This window comes from Oncorhynchus mykiss, chromosome 22 (assembly GCF_057628025.1).
Source record: "Oncorhynchus mykiss isolate SJ-2025 chromosome 22, ASM5762802v1, whole genome shotgun sequence".
Classification (NCBI taxonomy): domain Eukaryota; kingdom Metazoa; phylum Chordata; class Actinopteri; order Salmoniformes; family Salmonidae; genus Oncorhynchus; species Oncorhynchus mykiss.
The window spans coordinates 7,661,347-7,682,979 of record NC_143043.1 but is presented as its reverse complement, the minus strand read 5'-3'; the positions used below and the strand labels follow the sequence as shown (position 1 = coordinate 7,682,979).

General features: G+C 41.7%; 2 protein-coding genes and 1 long non-coding RNA gene across 21 annotated transcripts in view; 2 read left to right on the top strand and 1 right to left on the bottom strand.

Moving 5' to 3' along the window:
• Window positions 1-2,276, top strand: part of LOC110501280 (collagen alpha-1(XVIII) chain) — a 177,229-nt gene extending 174,953 nt beyond the window's left edge. For all 9 annotated transcript variants that reach the window (XM_090215271.1, XM_090215270.1, XM_021578715.3 and 6 more), the window contains one exon: window positions 750-2,276. In XM_090215271.1, coding sequence (XP_090071397.1) covers window positions 750-963 — 214 coding nt within the window. In that variant the 3' untranslated portion in view covers window positions 964-2,276. The remainder of the gene's footprint in view (window positions 1-749) is intronic.
• A 6,245-nt stretch (window positions 2,277-8,521) lies between these two features.
• LOC149972787 (uncharacterized) overlaps window positions 8,522-21,633 on the bottom strand; it is a 35,714-nt gene continuing 22,602 nt past the window's right edge. The window contains exons 3-4 of the long non-coding RNA XR_016490480.1: window positions 21,304-21,379; window positions 8,522-10,036 (exon numbers count right to left, since the gene is read on the bottom strand). This is a non-coding gene — a long non-coding RNA (uncharacterized LOC149972787). The remainder of the gene's footprint in view (window positions 10,037-21,303; window positions 21,380-21,633) is intronic.
• Window positions 20,702-21,633, top strand: part of pcbp3 (poly(rC) binding protein 3) — a 175,814-nt gene continuing 174,882 nt past the window's right edge. For 10 of the 11 annotated variants that reach the window (XR_016490477.1, XR_016490478.1, XR_016490476.1 and 7 more), the window contains exon 1: window positions 20,707-21,039. The gene's annotated coding sequence lies outside the window, so the exon portion shown is untranslated. Of the gene's footprint in view, window positions 21,040-21,633 lie in introns of all 11 variants that reach the window. The other variant, XM_036958556.2, reaches the window with a different exon arrangement.

The following is a 21,633-nucleotide window of genomic DNA, read 5'->3' as shown; positions in this document are numbered from 1 at the left end:
TTGCCTCTCAGACACAGCTACACAGTAACATCTCCAGTGTTGAATCAACTCTAATAGTGTTAAATCTACAAAGTCCATTAAAGTCCCTGAAGCTAGCTAGCCAAAAAAATGTATCTATATTATTATGCTACACAGAGTAAATGTTACACTTTCTAAAGTGTTTGCCAACACTTGTTATTGTTGCATTCATTCGCAATGGTGTAACGTGTTAAAAATCTATTCCACCAGAGTCATTCATTTTATTCTAATAGTTGACCACCTTTTAACACTGTAGAGTGTTACCTTTAGTTTTACAATATCAACACTCTCTGTGAAATGTTTTACTCTAATAGAGTTGAATACCTTTCAACACTGTATGGTCTAACCTTAAATTATGCACATGTAAAGTTGCTTAATTTATCAATGTACCTTAATCGATGGGACATTCTCTTTTTGGCTGTTATAGAGAATTTGCCATTTTTTTAATCTAACCGTGCATTATCGTTCTTATTATGGCAAATACTTACTTTCTCATTAGTCATAATGAGTGTCGCCATAAGCAAAAATAATGTTTTATAAAGAGTGGTAGCTTAAGTGGTAGTCTATGTATGTATGATATGCCAGGGCTTATGCCATACTGCTTATAACAGTGACATGAAGGCACTGTATTATTACTGTTAATTGGATCGATTTTTTTAATAAAAATGTGTGTAATAAGGTGATGTACTTAAGGTGATTAACATAATTTCCTTCGATTTGTTTCCCTTCAGGCCTGAAAAAATGGTCTGGCACGGCTCTAGCAACGAGGGTCACCGCCAGACTGACAACTACTGCGAGACATGGAGGGCCGGAGACCGCGAGGTGACAGGCCTAGCGTCCTCACTGCAGACCGGCCAGCTCCTACAACAGTTGCCCAGCAGTTGCTCTAGCTCCTACATAGTGCTGTGTATCGAGAACAGCTCTCTCTCACACTCTAAAAAATAATTTACAAAAATATCCCTGTCACTTTGGTCCAAGTAAACGCATTACAAGTGTACAAACAGGCGCATTCCTCCTCCCGCCGCCCCTAAAAATATGACGTCTTTCGAACTGGGTCTGCAGCACTTGCCTGGCAGAGAAGTTTCCCATTGTCTTCTCTATCCCTTCCATAATGCCAAAGAGACGGGTCGAACAGAGAGGTGTTTGCCTTTTTCTCGGGGCATTGGCACATATTTTCCAAGGGGTTGAACAAGAGAAGAGAAGCTAACTGCGGCAGCATTTTTTAAATTGTGTGCGTAAAAAAATCTGTCTGTATATGATATGTCTGTTTGAGTTTTATTTTATTCCTGATTTGATGTTACTCTTGAAGCGGTCTTTAAATTTGGTATATTCAACCATTTTAATGTACCATTTTCCACATTTTCATTTTATTTTCATTCCATTTAAGGCTTGTAGGGTACAGTAACCTTTTAAATGATATTTTAAGAATTAAAGAAGATAATAGATATTTATTTTTAAATGAAGTTATGTTAGAACACACAATTTGAATTGGAATAGTAACACATGAAAAATGCCTTAATCCACATTGTAGTCAGCACTTTTTCACAGACTATTTCAAACATTTACACAGGTGAGGGTGTTTCTAACCTAATATGGAAAACTGTACGTTGCGAAAAGGAGTGTGTGGTTTTAGAAATGCATGTCAAAAGAGATTATGCTTTGATGTCAAGATACTTTTAAAAATAAGTAAATAAAACTAAGGTAAGATATGATGACTCTTAGAATAAATATGACTAATTCCTACATCTGTAGAAGTTTACTGTACATGTCTACTTGCCATTTTACATTTGGTGAACATTATGTTTTATATGTCCTCATTGGGCATAGCCTACACTAAATTCACCATACTCATATCCAAGACGCAAGTTACAATGTCTTTCGTAACCGTAAAGCAGATGCTGAGACAAATTTGATGTAAGGGTCAATTTTGCTTTTAATCAAAAAATATATAATCCTGTTGATAATAACCTGCCAGTGGGGGTTGAAAATGTTTTGAGTTCAATTTGGTGCTAATCTCTATTGGAGTGACTGCTGACTGTATTGGTTGAGGAAACCCAGATGTATTTTATTAAGACACATTGTAGTGTCTTAATAAGCAGCCTTGTGTTGATTAATTTCTGAGACTATCTTGGCTATAGTGCTACTGTTGTGTCTTGACTGAACCAGTATGAACCTGTGGATATTCATTATTTTTGTAACCAGTATGTGCTGTATCATTTCTCAGAGGCACTAAATAAATGTTGTTGTTTTTTAATTCATGACACTGTGGATACAACGTTTTCTTTGCGGCCAATATTTCAATGTAGTGTTACATTATGACTGGTTTTGTTGTGGAAAATGTATGTGCTGAGCCAGTAGGTTTAAAATATGTAAACCCATTTCTACCGACACTTGGACATTAAATATATTCTGCTACTATCATGTGGATAGAAATACAGAAGTTTATATTCTTATCCAATTACGTGGTTATCATAATTTGTCTGCTTACCAGCCAAATTAACAAATGATTGGTCTACCTAGCAAAATCTTAAAGGTAAACAAGGAATAGAACTAATAGTCCCATGAATTGAGATTGGATTTGTTCAATGTAATGACTGGAATATTAATGTGTTTGGAATTTCTCTTCTCTGTTTTCTCCAAAGTATATTTTTAACCCGTGCCCCAGGAAACTAGTTCCCTATCCAGATTCATGGTTGTCACAGACAACCACCTTTTGATGAGATTGCAATCCCACCTCAGCACCTTTTACTCCAACAGCACTGTTTTATGGCCCACTCAATGGGATTTAGCTGTGTGTGGCCTTGCAAGCACCTTCTTAACACAAATCAATGTCCTTGGTGACAGAGAAGGGTGCTCAAGGTTCCTTGTAGGTGGTCCCTTAAATAAGGCCGTTGGAGTAGGGTTCAAGCATACTGCATTATGTGCCCTCAGTGCATATACAGGATGATGGTCCATGCCAAAGCTATTGGCACATAGGTCCAGATGATTGTAAAGTGAACAATCATACAATACAGATAGGTGGTCCAGGTCCTCCACATTGTTGTTGGTCATTGTGATGTGTGCATTCTGTTCAATTAGATACATTTTTCTATAGAACGACACATTGTTGTGAAAGATGGATGAGTATCTGTCCTGTGTATCTGCATGATTTTGTTCATTAACTTCATTGTAGTGATATGGTGTGGTATGTGTTGCTCCAGTGACCTTTGATTGACATTCATGCAAGGTGGGACTCTTGCTGGGCTCTTGAGCCATCCCAGACAAGACTGGATTTGTTAAAAATTACAACAAAAAGACCATTCGGAGGCAATGGAGAAGGATGGAATTGGAAAAGAGGAGGGCTCCTGATGCTGAAAGTGGTGCGCCTGGTTGTCAGCTGATTCTGCTAAAATATAGGAAAAGGCTTCATTTGTAACATTGAGTTACCACGATGACATCATTTTTTGATAATGACTTTGAAAGCCAATTTACTAGCGGCTAAGTCTCTTGTATGCTCAAAACAAAAAGGTGCCTGAGTGTGCAGCTCATATATACAAACCAACATCTAAATAAAGTAGCGGGAGAAAAAAAACATAGCACCCTACTAAATTTTATCTCGTCCACAGCTTTTTCTTAAGCGTCTCAACCCATCGCGCTTCAGTAGTGTGACTGGTATGGGGCTAATATTAATTGACTGGGGGGGCTCAATGTCGTCGAGGCTGTCTTTGGTTGAAAGAAAAATAACCAGCATTACATGCTGTTCGCTATTCTTCAAGGTCTTCGATTGAGTAAATCTTTCAGGGAAAAGAACATCATTTGCTGAGTGATGTAGTATCCACGTTAAGTCTCCCTGACAGAGTGGTGTGTTAGAACAACGTACAGCTGGCTGCTGTGAAGTGCCTGTTGACCATCTCAACAGCCCAGCTGCCATGGGAGAGCTATATTTAGGAGCTGGTAAGTAATAACTAAGCACATCCAAATGATTCACACGGACGGTAATAATACAAGAGCGAGATGACTAGATATTGGGCTTAATTACATTTGGAGCGGAAGCGAAAGCCATGTCTGTCAGAAGATCTGCCTCTGTTTATACTAACCGACTGACTCACCCGCCACCGATTTCAACAATATCTCGGCTAACAAGCAGGGTTTTCTTTCAGCTTGACCAAAGCTGTTCATAAGGAGAGGCATTAAACTATAGATTCAGTTTCTGTAATCATATATTTTATTGACATATTGTTTATTGAAATTGAAGTGTCTAAAACCCTAATCTGAAATTTATGCCATACAAACTTAATTCAATGTTTAATGGATTTGATTATTTGAAAAGCAAATTAAGAAAATTAATTATTTTTATTTTTTAAATTAATAAAATTAAAAAATTTGTAAAATACTAAATCAACCCGATTTAAAAAAACAGCGACCTCGTCAAGACCCCATTGGTATCAAAAGTGGGATAGCATCATTCTAAAGCATGTTCTGGCCGGGTCTGAGGCACAGTTTATTTTCCATAATCTGAGAGGAGTTAGTGTATCTACTGGATGGTTGAGGACATTATTTTGGCTACTCTTATATAAATGTATTTGATATTTTTAAGAAATCTGAAGAGGGGCATCCCTTAAACAGTAAATACACATTTGACTATTAACTTTTCCTTTCATTTAGTTAGATAATGAGCAACAATTTCCTACTCCTTACAGTAAATCCCACAGTGATCCATCTGACATTTAAGTACTCCTTTATTCTTTAAATATTTGATGAGGATGAGGTTATCTTGAGTGGCTCCTCCTGGCATACACAGCTATTGCTTGATCACTCCAACTCTCTCTCTCCCACTCTGACTAAAACGGATGCTCCACTGATTTCCAATTGGACAACTGCCAAAACCAAGTATAAAATGGGACAAAGGCAAAAGTGGCACTCTAGGAATGCAATAAGAGTTTAAACGTATAGGACAGACCATCAAAAACTTACCATAGTTGTGGTTAAAAAAGGGGCTAGATTCTAAGGTTAGCAGTTGGTGAAAGTGGACAGGTAAAAACAACCTAAGCATGGATTGTACTCTGTCATTGTCAGTAGACTAAACAAAGGTAAAGAAACCAATTTCATTTTGAGTGAATTATCCCTTTAAGAACTTCACATCGTGGGTGAGCTACCCCTTAATGTACTGTCAATCCATAATTTACCCAGGCCCGGTTCACGGTTACCTTGCATACATAGCTCACAGCTCACTACCCTCTCCTGTCTCTGCAGAGCCAGCTGGCTGGATATCCAATGTGACATCTCCTTCCATCTCCCATGAATTTTTTATGGGCCTCTCATCCCACCCCTCTCACATAGAGAGGGTCATGTACAGCATATCAGACCCATTCTATAAAAGCATGCTGTTGTAACTGCCAGTTTTGCTTTGGAATGGGTGACTCCTCCTCTTATCCCTATGGTATCATCAGAGGCGGAAGGGAAAGCGAGACATCCCACTCTCAATTGTTCTGTTTCAGTGGAAGTCAATCATTTCAGAAAGTATTCACACCCCTTGACTTTTTCCACATTTTGATACAAGGTGGGATTAAAATTGAATGAATTGTCATTTGTTTGTCAATGATCTACACAAAATACTATGTATTGTCAAAGTGGAAGAAAATGTTTCATATAATAAAACAAAATTGAAAAATAAAACGAATATATCTTGGTAAAATAAGTATTCAACCCCTTGTGGTCAATACATGTTAGAACCACCTGAGGCAGCGATTACAGCTGTGAGTCTTCCTGGGTCAGTGTCTAAGAGCTTTGCACACCTGGATTGTACAATATTTGCCCAATACTCTTCTCAAAATTCTTAAAGATCTGTCAAGTTGGTTGTTGATCATTGCTAGACAGCCATTTTCAAGCCTTGCCATAGATTTTCAAGGCGATTTAAGTCAAAACTGTAACTACGCCACTCAGGAACATTCAACGTAATCTTGGTAAGCAAACATAACACTTTGTATTCGGGACATAAAGTTGATTTCTTTTCCACATTTTTTGAAGTTTTACTTTAGTGCCTCTTTGCAAACAGGATGTATGTTTTGGAATATTGTTAATCTGAACAGGCTTCACTCTTTTCACTCTGTCAATTAGGTTAGTATTGTGGAGTAACTACAATGTTGTTGATCCATCCTCAGTTTTTTTATCGCAGCTATTAAACTGTAACTGTTTTAAAGTCACCATTGGACTCAAGGTGAAATCCCTGAATGGTTTCCTTTCTCTCCGGCAACTGAGTTTGGAAGGATACCTGTGTCTTTGTAGTGACTGGGTATATTGATTAGTATAATTATGCTCAAAAGGGATATTCAGCTTCTTTTTTTTTTACCCATCTACTAATAAGTGCCCTTCTCTGTGAGGCATTGGAGAACCTCCATGGTTTTTGTGGTTGCGAAACGTTTTTTGAAACATGGCCCTTACATTTTCGCTGATATGAGAAATATCTTTCAAATATACACTTACTGTAGCAGATTTTCACAGATACAAAAATGTATGCACTCATTACTGTAAGTCACTCTTGATAAGAGTGCTGTTAAATTACAAAAATGTAAAAATGAAATCTATATGCTGTGTGTCCATCCAGCTGAAAAACTACTATTCCGCTACACTTCCTCCACAGTTAAGCTCCTGTTACGCTTACACACAGGTGTAAGCATGGAGATATGGCCATGTGGGAACACTAACCCTATAAAGGTGTGTAGTAATTTAACCCTTTTTTATTCTTATTTCTTGCTGATATGAAAGATAAGTTCCTTATGTTTCCAAAACTGTACCTCAACTTATGTGTGTTAACGATCAGACCGAGCATCGTGACTCTTAACAAAGGTCTCCCAGGAAGAAGATACTACTGTCAATAGGTGCTAAAGGTAGTTAGCATCTTGGAATGGGCTAGGGTTGAACATACGCATCAGGAAACTTTGGAAACAGCTTGATTGGACTGCTAAACACTTCTAATGATGCACTCAAAATCCGAACAGTGCTATACATTAATTGGATTATGTTTTCAGAACATGTGAAAAAGATGTAGTAACATAACTGTTTTAGGTTTCCTTAAAACTGGAATCCATAGCTGTGCAACTGTCACATCCGTTTGCAATATTACAACAAAGATGTTACTTCAAACAACCAACACTGTTTTTTTCCCCCTCGGATATCATTGCACTGACAATAGAACAGCAGAGTACAATTATATATTTTTTTGCCACGATACTGGATGCTGGACTTCCTCAAAACAAAAACAAATTTAACCCCCCCCCTTTTTTTCCCCAATTTCATGATAACGATCTTGTCTCCTTGCTGCAACTCCCAAACGGGCTCAGGAGACCTGATGGTCAAGTCATGCGTCCTCCGAAATATGACCCACCAAGCTGCGCCTCTTAGCAGCCCACATGTTGTAGGGAACAACGTTTGAACTGACAACAGAGGTCAGCCTGCAAGCACCTGGCCTGCCACAAGGAGTCACTAGAGCACAATGAACCAAGTAAAGCCACCCCGGCCAAACTCTCCCTTAACCCGGACAACGCTGGGCCAATTGTGCACCGCCTTATGATTGAACCCTAGGCTGTAGTGACACTGAAACACTGCAGTGCCTATGACCGCTGCGCCACTCAGGAGGCTGAGACTAGCATTTTTTATTCCAATAAAATGTATCTTAGTTTTTATGTGAAAAGGCCTTCTGATGATAGATGTACAGACACTCATATCTCTCAGGTTTGAACTTAATTACGTTTGACGTCAGACATGTGCAAAGATAGGGCTCTACCTGTGCAGAGCACATGCCCCTTTGCCCTTCCAATCTCCGAAGTGCCCTCTTGGGTGCTGGTATAATTTCCCCCCAAAAATGTCATTTTTTTAAATAAATGTTTTGTCATTGTTGTTCAAAACCCACTGCCCACAAGTCGTCGCCCAGTATTTTGGCTGGCAGCATACCACCCTGCATCTCACTGCTGGCTTGCTGCTGAAACTGAGCAGGGTCGGTCCTGGTGGGATGGGAGATTAGGTGCTGCTGGAAGTGGTGTAGTAGGGCCAGTAGGAGGCACTCTTTCCCCTGGTCTGAAACAAGATCCCAGGGCAATGATTGGGGAACATTGTATGGGGGAACACTGTAAGAACACAGAATAAACCAATTAATAAAAGTCCCATGATGGTAGTGACTGCCCATTACTCCTATCACTTATTAACCATCAGTTATTTTACACTACTTTAATAAAATATTTAAATTGTTGTGTATATTCCATTTGTTTTATTTGATGACTTTATAATTTCATTTAAAGTCTTCCTCTCTATAGAGCTGCTGTCTATGCTGTCTGACAAAATCACTTTTTTAGTAGTTCGACGTAAATAAGGCATACTTTTATGACTGATGAATAACAACTATCTATCACTTAGATCATGTATTTTTAGGCAGAGATACCTCAAAGAAACTGCTCTCTATGTATCCCCTTTTGATCATGCTTTTTTCTTTCCCCTTATGTAGCAGGCATAAAAGAAACACATACCCAACAAGGATTATGGTCATTGTAATTAATTATCACTTTTTATGCTCTAAACTATGCAGAACATTGGCCTGTTGGAAACAACAAATCCCTACTACATCATACAGTTCAGGCATGATCTAATTTTCTCTAGAGAAACTGCAGCACAATGTACGCATTGAGCTCAGACAAAATCGAACTAAATGTAATTCAAAATAATTTAACCAACGTTGGTGAATTAGTTGTTTAAAAAATGAAAAATAACCAACATTTCGGTTAATCACTCATCACTACCTCAATTGCAGAGGGGTTCCAGAATGCTATCTGTCAGACATCCCAAGGCATTGCAGTTGTGAAAAACCTGAGTGACGACGTCATTGTGTATCGAGCAACACAAGCTGACCACGATAACAGCCTGAGAGCAGTGATTCAGACGCTCAAGGAAAGTGGACCGACTCTCAACTGCAAGAAATGTGAGTACAACAAATCCAGACTGAAGTTCTTTGGTTTCATCTTCTCTGTTGAGAGTATCTTAGCTGACCAGAAAAAAAGTCACAGCCATTCACCAGGCCAGCAATCCCCAAAATGCAAGTGACATCAAGAGTCTTCTGGGCATGGCCAACTGCTGCTCACGTTTCATCCAGGATTATGCCACCATCACTGCACCACCACTACAGGAGCTCACAAAGAAGGACGTTCTGTGGCAGTGGGGTGAGGAACAGGAAACTGAAGAAGCTAAAAGACAGACTAAGCAGTGACACCACCATGTAATACTTCAATCCACAAAAGGAATCCGAACTCATCGTGGACGCCAGCCCTTTGAGACTGGGTGCCATTCTCCAGCTGCATGCTCCGTGATGTGGAGACACGCTACTCGAAAACAGAACGTGAACCATTATCCATCATATCCACTATCCATCATACACTTCCATTTGTACATACAGTATATGGAAACACATTCACTCTGGTGACAGATCACTAACCACTGAAGAGGATCTGGAATAATCCAAGGTCAAAGCTTGGATCGAATGGTGTGGAGCCGACAACCCAGCAGACTAAATGTTCCGTCACCCACTCCCAGCAAAGAGCTGAAAGCACACAAGCAGCGAAAGTGGCAGAGGAATATGTCAACTTCGTGGCACAGCACACGCCACACCCAAAGCAATGACACTGGAGGAAATCAAAACTATAAGAGTAGCTGGCCGTCAAGGCCAGATTGTTCTTCAAGATGTTCAAACATTCATAGATGACCAGCAGGGTCAAATATTAATCACAGTGGATGTAGAGGGTGAAATAGGTCAGCACCTCAGGAGTAAATGTCTTGGCTTTTCATAGCGGAGCATTCAGCGGTCAAGACAGCAGGTGCATAAGAGAGAGGGAGATAAGGAGAGTCTAAAACAGCAGTAGTAGCACGTCCGGTGAACAGGTCAGGGTTCCATAGCCGCAGGCAGAACAGCATAAACTGGAGCAGCAGCACGACTAGGTGGACTGGGGATGAGGACAGCCGGGTATTCCTGAGGCATGGTCCTAGGGTTCAGGTATTCCTAAAAAGGAGAGAGAGAGATGGGAGAATTAGAGGGAGTATACTTAATATCACACAGGATACCAGATAAGACAGTAGAAATACACCAGATAGGGCAGACTGACCCTAGCCCCCACACATACAGTAGACTATTACAGCATAAACACTGGAGACTGTAGCCCAGTCCGACAATATCCCAGGACAGGGCCAACCAGGCAGGATATAACCTCTCCCACTTTTCCAAGCACAGCCCCCACACCACCAAAGGGATCTCAACAGGTCATCAACTTACTACCCTGAGACAATGTGGACTATAGCCCACAAAGATCTTCCCCTCCACACGAGACCGAGGTGGCACAATGCCAGACAGGAAGATCACGTCAGTGACCCAACACACTCAAGTCGAGTATAGCGAAAAAGTCTGGCACGACATCATGCACTCCTCCTAGGGATGGCATGAGAGAGCACTAGCAAGCCAGTACCTCAGCCCAGGTAATAGGGTCAGAGGCAGAGAATCCCAGTGGAGAGATGGGAACCCACCAGGCAGAGACAGCAAGAGCGGTTTGTCACTCCAGTGCTATAGGACCTACTGAAGAGATGAGTCTTCAATAAAGACAAAGGTCGAGACCGAGTTTGTCACTCACATGGATCGGCAGACCATTCTATAAAAATTGAGCTCTATAGGAGAAAGCACTGCCAACAGCTGTTTGCTTAGAAATTCTAGGAACAATAAGGAGGCCTGCGTCTTGTGTAGTATGTGTAGGTATGTATGGAAGGGCCAAATCTGAGAGATAGGTAGGAGCAAGTACATGTAATGCTTTGTAGGTTAGCAGTGAAACCTTGAAATCAGCCCTAGCCTTAAAATGAACCCAGTGCAGAGAGGCTTGCACTGGAGTAATATGATCACATTTTGGGGTTGTAGTTAAGATTCTAGCAGGTGTATTTAGCAGTAGCTAAAGTTAATTAGGTGCTTTATCTGTGTAGCCGGAGAGTAGAGCATTGCAGTAGTCTAATCTTGAAAGGACAAAAGCATGGATTTGTTTTTCTGCGTACTTTTTTGGCAAAAAGTTTGATATTTTTGCAATGTTACGAAGATGGAAAAATATGCTCTTGAAAAAAATGTGATATATTCGTCAAAAGAGAGATCAGGCCCCAGAGTAACATTGAGGTCCTTCACAGTTTTATTTGAGACAACTGTACAACAATCAAGATTAATTATCAGATCCAACAGCAGATTTCTTTGTTTCTTGGGACCTAGATAGAACAAGCATCTCTGTTTTGAGTTTCAAAGCTGCAACCATCCACTTGTCTGAAACGCAGGCTTCCAGGGAGGCATTTTTAGGTCTTCACCATGTTTCATCAAAATGTACAGCTGTGTGTCATCTGCATAGCAGTTGGCATTGTGTTTCCGAACGACATCCCAAGAGGTAGAATATATGATGAAATCAATAAGTAGCCTTGCATGAGCCTTGGGTTGTGCAAGCTGTAAAAGCTCATAGGAGCAGGAGCCGATCTCCTGTTTCTGTAGTGTGAGGCAGTTCCATGTACAAGTACAGCCTCTGGACAGAATGCTAGTATATGACAGGGCCTTACCCCCAATCTATCTCCTTAATGCTGAGTGCCAAGCAGAGACGCATCAGGTCCCATTTTCACAGTCTTTGGTATGACTTGGCCGAGGATCGAACTCCCAACCTTCCAATCTCAGGGCAGACACTGAGTTGAAACCAATAGTGGTCCTCAAACAGAACCTCGAGGAACATCAAAACTTGCTATAGATTTCTCAGAGGACAAACCATCCAGAGATGAAAGTATATATTTCTGACAGATAAGATCTAAACCAGGCAAGAACTTGTCCGTGTGTAGACCAATTAGGGTTTCCAATCTCTCCAAATTAATGTGGTGATTGATGGTGTCAAAAGTGGCACTAAGGTCTAGGAGCATGAGGACAGACGCAGAGCATTGGCCTGATGCCATTAAAAGATCATTTACCACTTTCACGAGTGCGGTCTCAGTCTAAAATTGGAACGTTTCATATACACTACCGTTCAAAAGTTTGGGGTCACTTAGAAATGTCCTGGTTTTTGATAGAAAAACATGGTTTTTGTCCATTAAAATAACATAAAATTGATCAGAAATACAGAGTAGACATCATTACTGTTGTAAATGACTATTGTAGCTAGAAACAGCAGATTCTTTATGAAATATCTACATAGGCGTACAGAAGCCCATTATCAGCAACCATCACACCTGTTTTCCAATGCCACGTTGTGTTAGCTAATCCAAGTTCAAATGTATCATTTTAAAAGGCTAATTGATCATTAGAAAAAAAGCTGAAAAATGCTGTCCTGATTAAAGAAGCAATAAAACTATCCATCTTTAGACAAGTTGAGTATCTGGAGTATGCTGATCAGCATATGGGCCATAGGCCAGCATCCCGGAGTCGCCTCTTCACTGTTGATGTTGAGACTGGTGTTTTACGGGTACTATATAATGAAGCTGCCAGTTGAGGACTTGTGAGGCGTCTGTTTCTCAAACTAGACACTCTAATGTACTTGTCCTCTTGCTCAGTTGTGCACTGGGGCCTCCCACTCCTCTTTCTATTCTGGTTGCGCTGTTCTGTGAAGGGAGTAGTAAACAGGTTTCGGATGTGCGCACACCACACACCGGTTCCAAGTATATTACTCGCTAATGTCTAGTCCCTAGTTAACAAAGTCGACAAAATTAGGTTATGAGTTGCTTTCCAAGGAGATATCCGGGATTGTAATATACTGTTTCACGGAAACATGGCTAACTTGAGACCTGTTGTCGGAGTCAGTAGAGCCAACAGGATTTTCAGTGCATCGCGCCGACAGGAAAAAACATCTCTCTGGCATGATTAACGACTCATTGTTTAATTATAACAACATACAGTCATTTTGTTCACCTGACCTAGAATTCCTCACAATCAAACGGCAAACGTATTATCTCCCAAGAGAACTCTCCTCCGTTATTGTCACAGCCGTGTATACACACCCGCAAGCGGATACCAAGACGGCCATCAAGAAACTTCACTTGACTTTATGCAAACTGGAAACCATATACCCTCAGGCTGCATTTACTGTAACTGAGGAATTTAACAAAGCTAATTTGAGAACAAGGCTACCTAAATTCTATCGGCAGTACACGAGCAAGTAACACGCTCGACCATTGCTACTCTAACTTCCGCGGTGCATACAAGGCCCTCACTCACCATCCTTTTGGCAAAGGTGGCTACCATTTTCCCTGTTCTCAAGAAAGCCAAGGTAACTGAACTAAATGACTATCGCCCCGTAGCACTCCTGTCATCATGAAGTGCTTTGAGAGACTAGTCAAGGATCATATCACCTTCACCCCACCTGTCACACTAGACCCACTTCAATTTGCTTACCGCCCCAATAGGTGATAGATGATAGATGATGCAATCGGCATCACACTGCACACCGCCCTATCCCATCTGGACAAGAGGAATACCTATGTAAGAATGCTGTTCATTGACCACAGCTCAGCATTCAACACCATAGTACCCTCCAAACTCATCATTAAGCTCGAGGCCCTGGGTCTCAACCCCGCCCTGTGCAACGGGCCGCCCCCACGTGGTGAAGGTAGGAAACAACATCTTCACTCTGCTGTTCCTCAACACTGGGGCACTGAGACAGCCAACAGGGAGGAGGTGAGGGCCCTTGGAGTGTGGTGTCAGGAAAATAACCTCTCACTCAATGTCAGCAAAACAAAAGAGATGATTGTGGACTCAGGAAATAGCAAAGGGAGCACCCCGTATCCACATCGTCTCGACAGCAGTGTAGAAGGTGGAAAGTTTTAAGTTCCTCGGTGTACATATCACAGACAAACTGATATGGTCGACGCATACAGACAGTGTGGGAAGAAGGCGCAACAGCACCTCTTCAATCTCAAGAGGCTGAAAAAATGTGGCTTGTCACCAAAAACCCTCACTAACTTTTACAGATGCACAATCGAGAGCATCCTGTCGGGTTGTATCACCGCCTGGTACGGCAATTGCACCACCCACAACCGCAAGGCTCTCCGGTGGGTGGTGCGGTTTGCACAACGCATCACCAGGGGCAAAACTACCTGCCCTCCAGACCAACAACACATGATGTCACAGTAAGGAAAGAAGATGATCAAGGACAATAACTACCCAAGCCACTGCCTGTTCACCCCACTTCCATCCAGAAGGTGAGGTCAGTACAGGTGCATCAAAGCTGGGACAGCAATTGAAAAAAATGATTTTATCTCAAGGCCATCAGATTGTTAAACAGCAATCACAAGCACAGAGAGGTGGGGGCCTATCTACAGACTTGATATCATTGGCCACTTTAATAAATGGAACATAGTCACTTTGATAATGCCACTTTAAGAATGTTTACATATCATGCTTTACTTATCTCATATGTGTATATTGTATACTACACTATCTATTGCATCGTAGCCGCTCTGTCGCTGCTCATCCATATATTTATATATTCTTATCCCATTCCTTTACTAGATTGTGTTTATTAGGTTTTGCTATGGAATTTGTTAGATATTAGGTTTTGTTGTGGAATTGTTAGATATTACTTGTTGGATATCGGATCTAGAAGCATAAGCATTTCGCTACACTCACAACAACATCTGCTAACCATGTGAATGTGACCAATAAAATTTGATTTGATTTGAGACAGCCTCATACCTCCATGACTATGGGTGGTCTCACGGACAAAAAAATTAAGACTGTTCCAAAACCAGAGACTGTTAAAAACAAAAGGCTGTTCAGAAGCAAAAGAGACAGTTGGTTATTAAATGCAGAGTAATAGTCAAGTTAAAATGTTTGTTTCAATACACAGAAATGTTTGACAACTGTATTGTTGTAATGTTCTAGGCACGACAGTGCATTAACATTAATAATTGTTTACGATCCTGGTGGATCCATAGTACTACAGTTTATGCTAGTCAGTCAACCACTGAACAAGTACAGTGCCTTGCGAAAGTATTCATCCCCCTTGGCGTTTTTCCTATTTGTTGCATTACAACCTGTAATTTAAATTGATTTTTATTTGGATTTCATGCAATGGACATACACAAAATAGTCCAAATTGGTGAAGCAAAATGTTTTAAAATTTTAAAAAATTATACAAAATAACAATGAAGCCACAAAATAAGATCTGGTGCAACCAATTACCTTCAGAAGTCAAATAATTGCAATCTAAGTGTCATATGATATGATATGTCACATGATCTCAGTACCTGTTCTAAATGGCCCGGAGTCTGCAACACCACTAAGCAAGGGGCACCATGAAGACCAAGGAGCTCCTCAAACAGGTTAGGGACAAAGTTGTGGAGAAGTACAGATCAGGGTTGGGTTCTAAAAAAAAAATATGAGAAACTTGAACATCCTAAGGAGCACCATTAAATCCATTATTACAAAATGGAAATAACGTGGCACCCATGACAAAAGGCATGTGGGAGACTCCCAAAATATATGGAAGAGGGTGCTCTGGTTAGTTGTCACTAAAATTGAGCTTTTTCGCCAACCGCTGTGTCTGACACAAACCAAATACCTCTCATCACCCCGAGAACACCATCCCAGCATCATCCTGTGGGGATGTTTTTCATCGTAAACTGGTCAGATTTGAAGGAATTATGGATGGAGCTAAACACAGGGAAATTCTTGAGGGAAACCGGTTTCTGTCTTCCAGAAATGTAAGACTGGGACGGAGGTTCACCTTCCAGCAGGACAATGGCACTAAGCATTCTGCTGAAGCAACACTCGAGTGGTTTAAGGGGAAACATTTAAATGTCTTGGAATGGCCTAGTCAAAGCCCAGACCTCAATCCAATTGAGAATCTGTGTATGACTTAAATAGTGCTGTACACCAGCGGAACCCATCCAACTTGAAGGAGCTGGAGCAATTTTGCCTTGAAAAATGGGCAAAGATCCCAGTGACTTGATGTGCCAAGCTTATAGAGACATACCCAAAAAGACTTGCAGCTATAATTGCTGTAATAGTTGGCTCTACAAAGTATTGCCCTTTTTTGGGGGGGGGTAATAGTTATGCATGCTCAAGTTTTCTGTTCTTTGTCTTATTTCCTGTTTGTTTCACAATAAAATATATTTTGCGACTTCAAAGTGGTAGGCATGTTGTGTAAATCAAACCCCCCAAAAATCTATTTTAATTCCAGGTTGTAAGGCAACAAAATAGGAAAAATGCCAAGGGGGTGAATTATTTTGCAAGCCACTGTATACTGCCTTCCGAAAGTATTTACACCCCTTACTTTTTCCACATTTTGTTGTTACAGTCTGAATTTAAAATGGATAAAATTGAGATTTTTGGTCACTTGCCTACACACAATATCAAAGAGGAATTATGTATTTTGCACATCACTTTTTCACAAGTGAGGAGAACAACATGTTTTCATTTGAATTGCAGATTGAAATGAATTTTCAGTTTCACATGTGGGGGTTTAATAATTTTATTCTCCTCACATATGAAAAGGTGGCATTAACATGTTGCAGAAGCAATGTTTCCAAATGTGGACTTGCCAATTCTGTAATGCCCTTCTGTAAAGGTGTAACTTAGCCTATCCCTGGAACTCGGTCTGTTTATTAGAACAAGTCTTGTTTTTGTATGTAAAATGTACCTATTCATTTATTTCTGATTTCTAAGCCACCCCCTGCATTATTATGGCGTTGAGGCTACAACTAGGGGGAGACATTCGGAGTGTTACTTTCTCTTCTTCATGTTGGTTTGTAACCGTTGGAAGAAAAGCCAGAGATACTGAGAGAAGCTAACTAGCTCTCTGTCTCCTTATTTAACCTGTTTTCAGGTTTGTACACATTGTTTCATTTTCAAAATCTAGAGATAACGTGTTTACCTAGACTCCATGTTTTCTAGTCATTTTGATGTATAATTTAAGTGTTTTGACCGAGTGAAAAACAACAGAGTTTTTTCCCATTCATGTGTGTAGTCAAGCTAAGTAGCTACCTAACTTTGATAAAGATGGTGCCGATGGACAAGGCCAACATCTGACAAATTCAAACCCGACTTTGCCATTTAATTTTAAAAATAGTGTTTATCTTTACTTTTTTGTACAGGAAGTTATCACATGGCCTCCCGAGTGACGCAGCGGTCTAAGGCACTGCATCACAGTGCTTGAGGTGTCACTACAGACCCAGGTTCGATCCCAGGCTGTGCCACAGCCGACTGTGACCGGGAGATCCATGAGTAGGCGCACAATTGGCCCAGCGTCATCTGGGTTAGGGAAGGGTTTGACCGGCTGGGATTTCCTTGTCTCATCGTGCTCTAGCGACTCTTTGTGGCGGGCCCTGGTGCCTGCAAGCTGACTCCGGTCCCCAGCTAGACGGTATTTCCTCCGACACATTGGTGCGCCTGCCTTCTGGGTTAAGTGAACAGTGTGTCAAGAAGCAGTGCGACTTGGCAGGGTCGTTTTGGAGGACGCGTGGCTCTCGACCTTCACCTCTCCCGAGTCCGTAGGGGACTTGCAGCGATGGGACAAGACTGTAACAAAAAAAAAGTTAGCACATACTATTATCACATATGACCGCCAAGCACTTTTGGACATAAGATTGCCAATTACTAACATTGATTTCGACATCAAATCCGACTTCAACCACTGACTCAGCTGTTCTCCTGATCACTATTCCTAAACTATTCCTTTGTTTCATGGGCTACCAAAACGCAGCAGGCATAGACTTGGTAGTACTGGCATCCTTGTGAGACTGGGACGTAGAGAAAATCGACTGGTACTCCCTCCATTTTATTGGCAAATGTCCAGTTACTCGAGGGGGAGGTGTGTGCCTTTTCACAAGCAACAAGTGGTGCACTGCTTCCAGTGTGAAGGAAATCTAGAGCATTTGCTCACCTGATATATAATACCGCATGGTAAGCTGCAGACCCTTTTATCTACCAGTAGAGTTCTCATTTGTAATGATCTTGGCTGTCTACATCCCTCCACAAGCCAGCACCACTTTGGAACTCAACAAACTGTATGGAGCCATAAACAAACAAGAAACTGCACAACCAAATGCATCGTTTCTGGTGGGCAGAGACTTTACTGCAGGGACTCTTGAAATTGTTCTACCTCACTTCTACCAACAATTAATCTGCGTCACTAGGGATGCTAAAACTCAACCACTTTTATTCTACCCACAGACGCATAAATCTCATACAAGGCCCTCCCTCACCCTCCTTTTGGCAAATCTTCATGCTTCCTGTTTACAACCATAAGCTCAGTACCAGTGATGTGCTCAAGTACCAGTGATGCGCTTAGGTACCAGTGACGCGCTAAAGTACCAGGAAGTACCAGTGACGCGCTCAATACAGATGTGGTCCGATGAAATTGACGCGAGGCCACAAGACTGTTTTGCTAGTACAAACTGGGATATGTTACGGGATTCATCCGATAGCATTGAGCAATTTACCACATCAGTCAGAGGCTTCATCAATATGTCCATAGATGATGTTGTCCCCACAGTGACTATACTTATCCAAACCAAAAAACATGGATTACAGGCTATATCCGTGCTGGGCTAAAGGCTAAAGCTACTGCTAACATTGAATGGGACACGGACATGGACACATATAAGAAAGCCCGCCACGACCTCTGACGAGAAATCAGACATGCAAAAGGACAATATTGGAGGAAGGTGGAGTCCTGTTACACCGTCACCGATGCTCGTCGGATGTGGCAGGGCTTGCAGATGATAACTGATTGTAAAGGAAAACCCAGCTGTGAGATGCCCAGTGACAAATAACTCCCAAACTAACTAAATGTCTTTTATGCTCACTTCCAGGAAAACAACACACCCAAGCCATGGCCTGTTCTCTCCTTTTCCAACACTCAGACACAGGCAGTATAGTACAGCAAAAACTGTCAGACTGGCCAATAGCTTTACCCCCAGACCATCAGGCTGCTGAATGAGGGGGACAAGGGGAGCTACCTGCTCCCCTTGTCCCCCTCCTGACCCCCGGGCTTCCTACCCCCCTCTGCTTACCTCAATGGATATTTATCATTGCCACAGTTGTTAATATGTATACATAATTATTTGTATTTTATTTGTATTGTTATCTTTCACTTTATCCTACAATGTTGAAGCTTGGAACTCAAAAATTGAGCTCACTGTACCCTATAATTATATCTGTAACCCTGTACATGTGACTATTAAACTAATTTAATCTAGTTCTGGCTAGATTTAGGGAACCTTTCCTGAATTGCTGGCTGACATGCAGTTACACAGTGGGTCATTTCTGGCTGATTTACGGCAGCTGCCTCTGGGCCACTTCAGGAGCGTAATTCCAAACCAAATGTGGGCCAGAAGAAATTGGCTGATCTGTGCCAGGTCCGGCCCATATACATTTTGTTATCTGCGATGGAATGCAATTGAAATATTTGCGCAGATTGAGTAATACCAGGTAGAAAACAGAAATGTCTGAACAATGTTTTAAACATTTTATGTTTGATTTAAGCCAATCGCAGCCTAAAAATAATTTTGATTCTCCATTGAGTTTGCTTTTTAGGACTAGGCTTAATCTGTGTCCGGGAAACCGCCCCTGATAGTGCTGTAATCTTAAACCTTTTGAGTCAGTGGCAATTCAACAAGACACGGTAGAACTAATTTCATTAAGACAAGGTGATATATCTGTGGATATCGTTTCCAGAGAAAGACTAACTCTGGGGACGTAAGTCTGGCACTGACCACTGGACATGGTACTTTGGCTATGCATATCAGACCATGTTATAGTGCACTCCCTATTGGCACAGGCATCGATTCTGGGCCCCTGTGTAGTATTTAGAAGATAATTATCTTTAGAGAAGCTCTCAGACAACACAGGGGAGTCCAGAGGTAGTCCATGCACTGAAACGTTCCTAAATCCTGAGACATAGGTAGTGTTCCAAATGACACCTATTCCCTAATAAGTGCATGGGCTGTCCATATGGCTTTAGTCAAAAATAGTGCACTATGTAGGGAATAGGGTACCATTTTGGACACAGACATTCACAGCTGGGGCTAGCTGGGAAGTCTCACGAGAATTCTCTCCCACAGAGAGAAAATCTACCTTTCAACACATCGGTGCTCACATACAAAAACGCTATCAAAGTCCACTTTGCATGCGTTTAATGGAAAATTAAGCTTGACAAAGCCATTGATCATTTACAAAGCTGAGAACTCGGTAGAGGTATCGATCAAGTGTGTGTGTTTATTCATCTATGTGCATGAGCATGCATGCCTGCACATCTGCACATATCTGCATGCATGCGCTTCCATGCATGTGTGTCAGTGTGCAGAGATATCCATTCCCTAACTCCACTCCACTTCGACAAACCTGCTCTTTCTTCTGGAGGCAGCCTTTGCCAGGTCTGCAGTGGAGCATGCAGTGTTATTGTGCTGGGTTAAGTGCCTCAAAATCTAATTACTCTAATGTCTGTTGCCATCTTAAATCACACTTAATGGCTAAGTGCACTGGTTTGTCTGTCCTTCGGAGGGAAGCTTCCTTCACACTGCTCCCTGAGTAATAATTCCAATTGGATATGAGCAATTGCACTTATTGGCTGGGGCACGGCACTGGCTGCCGGGTTTCTGATTTGCTGCCAGGGGTGTCTATTGGCTGCTCGCTATTGGCTCCTAGGAGAGAGTGGGAGGGTAGCTCTCCCTTTCCTTCTTCTTTGGTAAAGCGTGTGAATGCAAGTACTCCTTTCTCTCATTGTTTGAGTGACTGCAGGTATTGGTGTCTGCCTCTGAACGTGCGCGCGTGTGTGTGTGTCTGGGAGTGTGTGTGTTGGAGAGGGAAAGAGATAAAAAGAGAGAGTGAGGCGAGCAGTGTTTCTTTTCCCCCTCTAGCCTCCCCGTCTCCCTGCTCCCTGTCACTCCGTTCTTCCTCCCTCCCGGACCACCCTGCCTCCAGTCGGATAGACCCTGGACCTCCCCAGGACCCCCCTCCCATCACCCCTTTGACTCTCCTCACTTCTCCGACCCGCTTTGTCAACTGAGCAGGTAAGATGCTCATACTGCTGCGGCTCTCCTTATCTCCCCCTTTTTCCTTCCTCCTTTGGATCTCTCTCTCTTCCTTACTCCATATCTCTTTCCCTCTCTCTCGCTATCTCTCTCTCTCTTTCACTGTCTTTCTAGGTTTCAAGTTCTCCCTCCAGCAGTTCCCCTCAGAATTAGGCATGTTTTGAAAGTGGAAGGTAAAGGGAGATTAAACCTGGGAGGTCACAGTCTTTTCTCCCTCCAACTGATATCACACAGAGATCTTACCTTTTCTCCACAGTCATATATCTTCCTCTTTCCCATCTGCCTTTACGATCTCGGGCCCTCAGGGTTCGAGCGGAAACTAACACAGAGAGAAGGAAATTAGCTCTCCTACTCAAACTGTTCTGGATATAACTCAAGCTGTTCCGGTCTGTGACAGCGCACCATATTTTGGTTGCATCCTTAATTGATTTACACTATTTACTGTTGTTTGCAATAACTATTTATAGATGTCAGTGTCAGCATGCGCTAGCTACTTCCCCAAATGGAGAATATGCAGGTCCACCAGAAACCAGAACGCATGACATTGCACAAACGGTAATGACTTTACACCGT